The sequence below is a fragment of the Patiria miniata genome, unplaced genomic scaffold (genome assembly GCF_015706575.1).
Source record: "Patiria miniata isolate m_02_andy unplaced genomic scaffold, ASM1570657v1 HiC_scaffold_7, whole genome shotgun sequence".
Lineage (NCBI taxonomy): Eukaryota > Metazoa > Echinodermata > Asteroidea > Valvatida > Asterinidae > Patiria > Patiria miniata.
The window spans coordinates 36,887,357-36,899,449 of NW_024037074.1; the positions used below are offsets into that span (position 1 = coordinate 36,887,357).

Consider the following 12,093-nt stretch of genomic DNA (forward strand, 5'->3'; position numbering starts at 1 on the left):
GAATTAGGAATTCGCGCGAACGAATTAGCAAATTCCCCAACTCGCAAAAAAATCCACCCTGTCCCTTCCAGGCCTGTCTTCATACATGCAGTCGACAGTGGCCAAAAAGTCACGCTGGGTCCCGGAAGATTTTTATAGGGCCTCCCCGCCTGTGACCGTCTCCAACAAAGAGTAATTGTTAAACAGTCTGAGACGAACTTCACACAAGCACAGTCATCAATGACTAGTCTTAATTTTGTCATTGCTCCTTGTCCATGATTTCCTGAAGAACTGTAGGACGGTTTGCAATTCTATTTTCCTTTCTTACAAAGGGTGGATAAAATCATAGTTTCCAACAATAACGAGGTATAAAATGTTATTTATAATAGTAAACAAAAATGTGAGAAAGCCAATTTGACACTGGTGTCCCAGCGATGTATTGTTTATTTTACGGCGGCGGGCCAAGGGCATCATACAATCTCCACTGTCGTGTTTCTATTTATGATAAAAGTCATGACAGGACGAATGTGTTTGCATTAAGTGCGAGCTCTTCACAGAATGATTTTTTCTCTTAAATTTTTTAGTTTGTATGCTTTGTTTTAACATGGTTTTAACGAAAAAAGAAAAAATACCCCATTCCGATTTTGGGCATCCGCAACCTCTGAAAAAAGGGCCGTCAGTTTGTGCACTAATGAACCCGCCCTGCGAGAGCTGAATTATTGTCTGCCAGCTAAGTTAGAATTTTGTCAAGTAATAATTCAATAACCGAGCTTAAGTGGATTTGTTCCGTTCAATGTCTCATTCAAAAATGGAAAATCAAAGAACGTTACTCTTGATAAGATGTGTTTGGTAAATTATGTGCAGTATGGGCCTATGATTAATACATGTATCAGCAATAGGGCACACTGCGGACCTGGTTCACTGGAACGCACTGGTTCACTTTCGATCGATACTGTTCTTGGGATAGCGAGAACCATGCAGCAAAATATTCGCCATAAATTTCGCATGAATTTAGGTATTTCTATGTCGCGGTGCGCTGATTTCTATTAGACCCCCTGTAAATTTTCTACGAAAGAAAAACAAATGTAAACGAGTTCAGAAAACAGATACCCCAGCTCTTTTTTTCAGAGGGTTGTATATAGATGCCCCCCCCCCCCCCAATAAAAAGAAGAGGGGGAGCCTGAGGGGGGAGATTATGGATGGAATAAAACATACAAATTGAAAATGTATTCATAGAAAAAAAAAATCGAATTTGTTGAATTGAAGATCAAGGGGATCGCAACTTTAATATATTAATCCAATAATTATTCTTAATAGAATAACAGTCTTGATAAGCGTGATGGAATAATTATTCTCAGCTAAAATAATTCTTAAATATTTCAGAGTTAAAATTTCTGTAAAATTTGAGACTGCATGTGCATGAAAGCTAGGCACAAGCATTCAATACGAAGCATTTTTGTATTAAATTCCCGTTAGCTCCAACAAAACCAGATTTAAAAAAATGCACAAAATATAACAAAATAAGTAATAAAGATATTGCATAATAAACAAAAAAAGGTGACAGTGACACGCGGCACTGGTTAAATGAATACTTTTTCGAATTATTAAAATGTTATACATACTACAAATCAAGAGCAAACTTGGACACGGGAACACAAGGGCGGATGGGGGGGGGGGGCCAACGGGGGTCATGCCCCCCCCCCCAAAAAAAAAACCCCGAACCCAATTTGTTTTTTTTTAGTAACGTCGCAATAAAGGCAGGCACTGCGTACACCACTATCTTTTCCTCAAAAAAACCCCCAAACATTTGGTTGAAGTGGTCAGAAATTGCCTCGGATCGCAAAGGTAACGTATGTGCAGTCACTTACTTGATGACGAGCAGAGCACACTGTTCGAAACCTCAAGTAAAACCAACTGGTTCTTCTCAGAACCACACAACTCACTATTAAAGATATATCATTCACATGGTGTCACCGCAAACCTCCCATTCGCTACTAATATTTATGCAACATTCATGCAAACATCGGCCTATTTACAACATCTTTATGCAAGGCTTTTAAACTGGCCACTCTCAAATCATTTTCCCTTTCACAAACCCTACCAACCATCTTTACATGGACTATAGTGTCCATAATTATGGTGTGTTCTTTTACTCTTACATCAGTACTGCTTGTCAAGAAAACAGGCAAAAAGAATAAATTACAAGTTGAAGACACGAAATTGTTGTAATGATTCCACTAACTGTTGCTACTACATACAAAAATAATGTGACATCTAAAAAAAAGTTCAGGAATAATTAAAAGTTTCAGACACGAATTGCTGGCAAGACCACCCACTGACACATGTAGGCACAACAAGTTTAATTCAACAGGCATGCAGAAGTCACAAGACATAGACGTTGATCCATTTTTCAATATTTCTGAGGATACTCAGGATAGCTCCCTGGCCCTGCTTGCTGAGGCGGGTGAGCAGGGTCCCAGGTTGGGGCACTCGCCGGCAGATTGTAGGTCGGGTATTGAGGGGCGTACATGAGTTTACCAAAGGTGTAGTCGTGGCCACTCTTGCTGGGAATCTCCTGGAGTCCTTCCATGGCGACTTGGTAACTCGGGGGTGGCGCAGCTAAGTAAAGGAAGAAGAACAACAATGCGCTGTTACAATTTTACAAATCTCTCTTTTTTTTTTCTTTTTTCTTTTTTACATCGGAACAGAAAAGGGATCACGAAATTCAGCCTCTACAGTGTGTCTAACAAAAAAATGCAAACAAAACATAACAGAATTCTAGATGTAGTATGTGTAACTAAAATAGATACTATAGGTATGGTTTGAAAGATGCGCCTTTCCACTTTAAAATGAGACATCAAACGTCCATATCTGATAATTTTTGACAGAGTTATGTGTAATTTCCAAATTTGACCATGGGACCAAGTTTTCAATTTTAGGCATTGGGATGAAGGTAGCCTAATTGCCTCTGTGTGGATAATTGCCTGGCCTACAAAAAAAAATGTGTTAAGCGAGTAAACACAATACATGTACTAAACACTTACTTGCTATCAGTTTGTAAACATATTTACATGCTAAACATTTTTAGCATGAGGTGATAGCAAGATCATGTTTAGAATTGTGTTTACTCGCTAAAAACATTTTTTTTTTGGAAAGGCGTATCTTTCAAACCATACCTATAATTATCTATGTTGGTTACACATTCTACGCCTGGCATTCCGTTATATTTTGCTTGCATTTTTTCAGACATAATTTGAAATAAAAAAGCTTTTGGGTATGATCAATTTCACTATTAAGAACACGTACACGTCGCTTCCGGTTTGATAACGTCATCAGTAAAATGCGTAAAATGAATACTGATTTAGCGCAGAGAGCCTACGTGTTCACCATGAAGTGAAAAGAACTCTTACAAATTAATCACATAACATCCAGATTTTCAGAGTATTTATTAACACCTAACTTCCGGTTTGATGGCATCACAGCATTTGGAAGCCCAAGTTTACCCCCGTAAGGAATTTGTCTTCGCAAATCAAAAGTTTAACGAGACATGAATTTTTCAGATCAGATCAGATCACAAAGTTAATGAACCTGACTGTTCACTTTCTGCATGATTTATAGATGAAAGAATCTTGTTATTTTTGGGAAAGAAAATCGCTTGTAATTTTGATACCTAAAGACGACAACAGAGTAATTTGCACACCTCAGGATCAGGGTCGATCTTTGTTCAAAGTTTCATGTTTATACCTTGTACCGTTGAGAGAAAAAGTCACGGAGAATTATTATCAAGAAAAGGAAGAAGAAAGAAACAAAGAAAAGCCAACACAATTTTGATTGGGTGATCAGGGTGAGCACCAATCACGACATGGGCTTACTTGCAGCGCTAGACGACGGCTGTTCGCTCACAACAGCGGATGGATCCGGGTACTGAGTCTGGTAAAGAGGCACTGTCCCTATAAAAACAGGCAACTTCACCTCAGCATCCAATGGGGTGTTACTGACGTCACCTTCAAACTGTCAACAAAGGAAGAGTTGATTGCAGCCAAATATCGATATTCAATTTAAATTCTTTGCATAAACACACGTAGATCATAATGGTACACTCTATGGTATATATATAATTGCCTTTTGAGAAATTGTCGATCTTTTTCTTCGGGAAGATTGTGCTGTTGAAGCATAAGCCTACAGTGTTAATTGTTGGGCCGCCGTTTTATACTCAGGAAAATAGAAGTGTGAAGATTTGTTTTCATTTCAGATAATATCAGGGCATATACCTGAACCAGATACTCAATCTTGATGATGTTGCACCCCTGGGGCCCAGTCGGAGGAATAGGAGGTAAGACGAGAGGCTTCCAATTCAGGCGGGCCACCTCCCTTCTCCTACATCCTGGAGCTTTATCTTTAACGATGGTAGTCACCCGCCTGGTCTTGTGGCCGCCGCTGGAGAAGTACGTGACATACTGGAAGGAAGGGGACCAGTTAAAATATATGAAGTGCTTACCAATTTCAAGTTTTCCCTGTTTGTATATAATAATGGATTTGGATTTTGTGATTAAAGGCATTTCAACATTCTGAAGTTGCTCTAGGCTATTCCATTAAAGCAATTGGGTTCACTTGTCAACAGAATGATGGGTATCAAAGAAATCTACAAAATTAACAAGCGGTAGACGTTCGTTCGGACAAAAATGTGAGGATTATCTGTGTTCAGCCAATTTGGCAACAGGAAGAAGTACTGGCATTGATTTGGTTTAACTTAAACTCTTTGATACATATTTCCAGTATTTATTCATATTTCTCTCTTTGTGGCTCTCACTCTCACAGACTTTTTTATGTTGTGCATATTAATGAATGATCTATGACAAGCTGAGTGAGAATCCATATTCATGACATACCAGTGACGTTATCTGAGCCAAGATCTTCATTGCCATGGCACAGAGTTGTAATCGAGCCATCATTGGTCAATATTTCATCCAGTCTCAAATTAAACGTTTCATAAAAACTACGGCAAAGGTCGTACCTTGTGACCTGACTTGTGATCCGACTTGTGATTTGACCTCTGATCGATATGCGATTTGACCTCTGATTTGACATCTGATTGACTTATGACTTACATAATGACATATAGGGTCATTTGTACTTATCCCAAACGTACCTGTAACATATAGCTAACTATTTTCAAAAAGCTTACTTGGATTAAAGATTACACTGGTACTAATCCCCCTCGTGAAACTATGCCGTTTAGCTTACTGTCATTTAAAAGAAGACATGTACGTGATTTCCAACAATCAGTCAATAAATTGATTGTTTCCCTGTTATACAAAGAGTGCTACAGACAATAATTTATGATGTTGTTTTTTTTTCAATCAAAATCTGTGCATCATGCATGGTTTTCACTGTTTTCTCAATATGTGTAATATCCACATAGTTAAAACTTCAACCCGTTAGGTTTTGAACATTCGTCTTTGGATTTTGAGTGGTGTTATCAATGGAAACATTCAAAATGCATAAAAAGCAAATGATTATAAGCCTTTGCATTGTGTCCTAACATTTTAAAAAGGGAAGTTATTTACAAATATTCATTGATAAGTAAACATAACATTACTTTAATAAAAGGGGACCTCCCCCCCCAAAAAACCCCAACCAATTCGGTAAGACAAGGACAAAAATGATGACAAGAAGAGTATCTATATTTCAAATAAAAAGTAGACGTTCAACCTGAACTAGCTTGTACGTAATATCAACGATTTCTCGGCTGGTGTTGTTTTCGATCGTGCCCGACACAAAGATACTCTCTCCCGGCACGTAGGCACCCTTGTCCGTGGAAGCTTTGACTATGATCGGGCCCTGGGCGCAGCACAGGCAGCAGACTGTCTTGGTTGACTCTTGGTGAGAAGGGATCTGAATAAAAAAAAACCAGGAGAAACTGTTTATTTTGTTGGTTGGAACTTTGAATTTGGTAAAAGAGTGACATGCTCCATCTGATTATTGCAGTGGTACAGAGGAGGCTTTGTATCATGTTTAAAAAGTCCATGGAATGAATTTTTCTTAATTATAGGAACACATTTTGTGCAACTTTCTACGCCTAATCAATGTATGAAAACTATTTGGCAACCCTTTTTCATCATCATCATCATCATCGTCGTCGGTTTTAAGGCCGTTGTCCAGCCTGTTCTGGCTTGGCCTGCTTTCTCCCTATGTTCTACTCCACTTGGCCCTGTCCGTCGCGTCCCTCGCATCGACTCCAAGCAGTCGCATGTCATCAGTAACAGAGCTCTGCCACGTCTTGCGCGGTCGGCCAACGGGTGTGGGCCCACCCGCGACTATTTTGGTACACCTCGACCCAGCTGGCATCATCCTTTCTCTCCACGTGACCATACCACCTCAGCCTATGCCTCCTCAACACGATACCGATCCCCTCCACTCCAACTCTCCTCCTCAACTTCTCACTTGACAGCCTGTCACCCAGAGACACCATACCCCACACATGCCATCCCCCTGATCATTCTCATCTCTGCTCGTTCCAACTGCTGGACGTGCCCCACCATAGTGGGCCACGTCTCGCAGCCGTACAGCATGCAGCTCCTTTTTTAAATTAATTTGATTAAAAAATTATCTAAGCCCGATTTCATAGAGGTGCTAAGCAGAAAATATTACTAAGCAGATTTTTTGTTTTAATAAATAAGCGAAAATCAGCTGAAAAGTACCCTCTACAAATTACAAGCAATAGGGTATTTGGACTGGTTATTTTTTCTGGTAAGCAAATATTTTCTTGGCTTAGCAAATTATTTTGTGTGCTGAGCATCTGCGCAAACTTCTCTTGCAGAAAAAACAACCCACAACTTAGAATGCCATGGTCCAGTGGTTACGGTGTCTGACTCATGTATGATAATGGGTTCAAACCCTGCCAGGAACATGGTGTTTGTGCCCTTGGGCAAGACACTTAACTACAATTGCCTCTTTCCACCCAGGAGTATGAATGGGTACCAGAGTATGAGGGTAGAGGACTGAATGTGTGCTGATATCGGCTGCCGCTTAGTCTCGTGGCCCGACGAACGGGGGAATAATTGTTCAAACGATGGAAAGCGCTTCTAAGCGTGACAATTTATTTATTTATTTGTGTACTTAACTTACTCTGGCATGAGGCATGCTATTCAGGTCAATTGGTAAACCAACCACGGTGAACAGTCGCTCCGTGTTATGATTGAACTTCCAGGGCCGGTCGATCTTGCACATGATCCGGTAGCGGATCCAGCCCACGTACGACTCGAACGGAAACGGCAGCGGGACGTTGGGAATCTGGAAGGAGAACGGGAAGCGATGTTCCCCGGACTCAAGGGTCAGCTTCGATGCGCCGCGATCGTTTTTACCTACGGGGAAATTATACGGTTGTTACCAATGCTGTTAATTTTTTTGGTAAAAAAAAATTCAACTGTTTCTTTGAAAAAGGGTAGATAGAGTTGTATACGGTGCCGAATTCATGACGATGTCGAATTTGGCGCGATCGTGGTAACCGCAGGCCTTTTTGTCTGTATAAGTGTGCTGATATCTCTGTAGCATTAAAAGCGGCTTGAAATTGTGTTCGTGGCTGGAGAACGATGAAAAAAGAATCATGTTATATTTCAAACAAGTTAAACTACTCTACAAATCAGTCATTACGTGATCAAATTGACAGGATGCACTGAAACTGAGCGTAGAATTATTCGACCCACCTTTTCCCCAGCAGATGAGTTTTTCTTTGAAGTAGACCTCCTTGGCCGAGTAGTGTCGACGGTTTTTGCTACTGCCCTCTGACCAATGGGTGTGAGACTCGCCTTTGAACTTGATTTGAATGCCTACAAAATAAAGAAAACACAGCCTTGCAGAGCACTGAAGGGTAAAATCACATCATAAAGCACATACCACCAAACTTTGGTACGTAGAAAGGAAAGCAAAACGAGCTTCCTTAAAAGAGGGGAATAACAATACTGGTTTCAAATGGTTTTCCTGTGTTGCGCCGAACAAAATTATGCATGTATTTGAGGAACAATTTGGAGCGTCGAGACGCGAAAAATTCAATACATAACTTGACGGTCTAAAACTGACTCTGCTGTGCCACCCTAGGGAACGGGTAAAAACCATAGAGTTGCATATAATAAAGAACACGTTGCAAACGAGGTCGGTTCATACTTGGCGCGAATGCGAATGCGACTTTGTGACGTCACGGCTAGTATATGGCAAATATTCGCATCCGCTTAATAAAGGCTACTCTGTGTAACCAAACGAAAGATCCAAACTCCTTTATTTTCTGGACGAAATTTTAATACACTTACATAGTTGTTCACACAAGTTGTTGAGCAAATTTATGAAGGTTTTGGTATCAACATTTTCTTCACTACATAAATTTGAAATTAAGATCAACAAAGACATGTGGCGTGAGGAATTTTTCGCACTCGTTTGTCACGTGACGCAGCATGATTATCACGTGGTCCATATACGCACCCCTGACATCATTCTTGACTCCTCCAAGCACAATTCTCACATAGCCCCGGATGACTTCTCCTGAATGGTAGACACCAGCGTCGTTGCCGTCGAACACGACATCAAACATCTGCAACTTTGCCATGACGAACGCTCCACATGCACAATATCACTGGATAAAGGTCAATAATAACATTGGTACTTACCCGGAAACATATACATATATATCGAGAATACCTTGCTCAATTACCGTACCTACCGAGAATACCTTGCTCAATTACCGTACCTATCGAGAATATACCTTGCTCAATTGTCGTACCTACCGAGAATACCTTGCTCAATTACCGTACCTATCGAGAATACCTTGCTCATTACCGTACCCGACATAACAGGATGAGTCAAAAAGAAAGTGACCGAGTTAGAAAACACATTAAAAAGACATGTGGCTCGCTCCATTTATAAATAAAATCTAACAAAGTGTAAACCAAGTGGTTCATTTTTGACTTACTCAGACGTGGAATCTTCAATGGAAACAACCGTACCCAAACATCGGGGCGTCGCCAGGATTTTTCTAGAGGCGGCAAAGCACATTATTTCCCAAAATCATTGTACTTTCAATACCATATTCTCAGTTTATCATTTTTGAGGGTGGACGGGGGACATTTGCCCACCCCACCCCCATTGACACCCATGCGGACGCCCATGTTTTAAATGTGTTATTATAAGCAATTATGACTCCGTGCCTCTTTTTTTCTTCCCGATTTTCCCCCCCTTTTTAATTTTGTTCCAGGGGGTGGGGGGGGGGGGGGCAAGCCGTAGGCGCTCCCATTGTCCCCCCCCCTTCGCGACACCCATGTACCCAAATAGGCTCATCATCCATCCACCATATTTACCACAGAGATCAACGTGATCGTTTTGTATACAGGGTGAGTAAAAAACCCCGATTGGGACCATTGTTTTACTATTAGTGAAGCACTTTCAAAATCTAGGATATGAAAGCCCAATTCATAAGCTTTCTTTCAGTACAAAAATCATTTAAATCACCCATGTACTTTTTAAGTTACAAGATTTTAAACACAACCACCGTTTTAAGATTCTGTCCACGGATCACAAAAAGTTCAGTGCGTTCTTTCAGCAAAACGAAAACAATTTGCTGAAAGAACGCACACCTTTTGTATGATCCATGGACAGAACTTTAAAACGGTGGTTGTGTTTAAAATTCCATAACTTGAAAAGTACATGAGCGATTTGAATGATTCTTGTACTAAAAGAAAACTTACGAATTGGGCTTTCATATCCCAGAATTTCAAAGTGCTACATGGAGAACTTCAACAAACCAATAGTCCTGACATTTGGGTTTCGTTTTTTTTTTATAGGGGGATGCCCTATATATACTGGAATTCAAGATGAAAGGCGTGATCGTGAAATGCCTTATTTATCACTGGGTCCACAATACATGTAGGCAGTAGAACATGTAACCGCTGAGTATTATAGAAGTCTCATTTTAAAAGAAATCGACGTCATTGTGCTTTCTCGTCCTTTGTATTTTCAAACATTTAGGTGCATGTACAAAATGCACAGGGCTTGGTTAATATCTGCGTCTACTTTAATATGCAAATCTCAAATTTGCAGTCCTAATACATACACCTAGGCAACCCTTATAGCTTGATTTACCATGTGACATAAAGTCAATTCCTAGAGCTAAATGCACAGCCATGGAAGTTAATCGTATGCTAATTTTGTTTTTGTTTTTAATAAAGATGACTGGTGATCCGTGATTTTTCTTCTAAAAATCAGTATATTATCGACTATACCCAAAACGAACACAATCACTCAACTATTAGAAAACACCAGTGCAGGAATCACTGTAAATAGTAGTGTTCGCTTTGCGTTTTGTTAATTGTTTGGTGTATGTATGTGAAGTGAGTCGGATATTTTTGATATCTCCATTCACTCGAACTTCACGAGCCTGTTAGCTCTTCATTTCAGTCATTTTTGAATTTAAGTCTTTTTCTTTTAGTAAATTGTTGACTTAATCTTATTTTGTTTAACCACTTGGTTACAATAGGCATAAAGTAATTGAATTTATATATATTTTCTATTTGTATTTTACTACAAATATCACAACTTTCAGCTATCAACCACTGAGCATTTACCGATACGCAATGATGAATACCCTTAAAATACAATGAACAATGGAGGTTTCCTACTTCCATGAATGAACAAAAAATTGCAATGGAAAACTATCAAAAATCACTATGGGGGAAAAAACTTGATTTGTTCCTCATATACAAAACACAAAATCTGACAGCAAAAAAAAGTTTCAGTCTTGACTCAAGTTGTTAAAATCTCATTTGTATTTGAATGCCTGTGTGACATCTCTGGTTCTTACTTAGCTGAATAGCTTCAAAATGTGATTAATTGATTTTATTAGGTCAATAATTCATGAATAGTTAACATTATTAATATCGTACTTTGATTATGTATATGTATTCTTTGTGAAGGGGCCAGACCTAGTACATACAAGCTGCGACCTCCCCACACAAATAGTTCAAGTTTTGTCCTGGTATCTTACTTGCCTTATGGCATATGGAAATAAATCTGAGCCCGAAGAGAACGGACGACTGAACATGTTCAGATGCCGGCATAATTAATTATTACGAGCTGAGCCTAATTCTATATCCATGTGTTTCTGTTGGAGCTGACAACAAACCTGAAGAATTATCTGTACGTGATGCGCCATTCATGGCTTTTGCTGTAGCCGACCTCATTATTCCCCGTGTTGTACACTACACAAGTCACAGGTGTATAGGCGTGCAACCAAGGTCATGATCAAAACGTTGATAATTTTGTCCGCCACAAGTTGTTGTGTCATGCATTTCGGTGAGCATGCTGTGCGTTTTCTTTCGTCATTTCATTCCATGATTTCTTCTTACCTGAGACCTCGTATTTCCCCTGCACTAAGCTGTGCGAACGGGGTAAGGTAGTCATTTCTGTTCGTTATTAATAACAGCACGACACAGTGCTTATTCGGTGCACACATTTAACAATATTACTGTACACGTACTGACTACTGTACTGTACTGTGTTAACGCCGCGACCCACAAAAAGGCCCACATTCACGAACGCGAACCCGACCCTGCTTACAATACAAGGCTCAGTGCTGGTTATATAATCAAATCGAATTCTGTGCCCCCTTATTACTTGCTGAATTTAAAGAATGCATTATTAGGATAAATAACAATGAATACTTACGACGTCCATCATAACAATAACATGGATACCGGATGGAGGACGGTGCGACCATAGAAATCAGTGGGTGCGACACATGCACTCGGCGCGCGCAGCTAACTAGGGGACGTACAATAGACTTTCACCAGTCCATTCATGGTGGTATTTATATATCATTCGCGGGGATTGTAAAATTTGGCCAAATCATGAAAAAATTATGGAAAATTGCCTCAAAAATTGAGCAGGCCTATAGGACCCTTTAGCAGTGACATAAGCTGCCTAGTTCCGAATGTTAATGAATTGGATGAATACATGTTTCCCCCATTTGTTTTTGACACCCCCCCCAAAAGGGGGGGGGGGGATTTTAACGTTATTCACATGACCGTCAACATGTGTTTTGATGTTATCTAGGGTCGCTTTGGTCCATCT

The 12,093-nt window shown here is 39.9% G+C and overlaps 1 protein-coding gene across 3 annotated transcripts; it reads right to left on the minus strand.

Moving 5' to 3' along the window:
* Positions 1–1,680: 1,680 nt before the first annotated feature.
* Positions 1,681–11,932, minus strand: LOC119744493 (arrestin domain-containing protein 3-like). Of its 3 annotated transcripts, XM_038220433.1 has the most exons (9): positions 11,689–11,932; positions 8,942–9,004; positions 8,455–8,605; positions 7,686–7,808; positions 7,108–7,343; positions 5,692–5,874; positions 4,251–4,436; positions 3,852–3,990; positions 1,681–2,598 (listed from the first exon to the last, which is right to left on the minus strand). In XM_038220433.1, exons 3-9 carry the CDS (start codon positions 8,576–8,578, stop codon positions 2,390–2,392), a joined length of 1,200 nt encoding a protein of 399 aa, XP_038076361.1. In that variant the 5' UTR covers positions 8,579–8,605; positions 8,942–9,004; positions 11,689–11,932; the 3' UTR covers positions 1,681–2,389. The 3 variants fall into 3 exon arrangements, with proteins under 3 accessions (XP_038076361.1, XP_038076360.1, XP_038076362.1); XM_038220432.1 differs by lacking the exon at positions 8,942–9,004; XM_038220434.1 differs by lacking the exons at positions 8,942–9,004; positions 11,689–11,932 and adding an exon at positions 11,370–11,644.
* Positions 11,933–12,093: the final 161 nt, after the last annotated feature.

Coding starts and splice junctions, on each gene's coding strand:
- LOC119744493 (XM_038220432.1), bottom strand. CDS start 8,578: ATGGCAAAGTTGCAGATGTTTGATGTCGTGTTCGACGGCAACGACGCT. Junction 7,809..8,454: donor AGTCAAGAATGATGTCAGGG/GTGCGTATATGG, acceptor TTTATTTTGTAG/GCATTCAAATCAAGTTCAAA. Junction 4,437..5,691: donor TTACGTACAAGCTAGTTCAG/GTTGAACGTCTA, acceptor CCTTCCTTCCAG/TATGTCACGTACTTCTCCAG.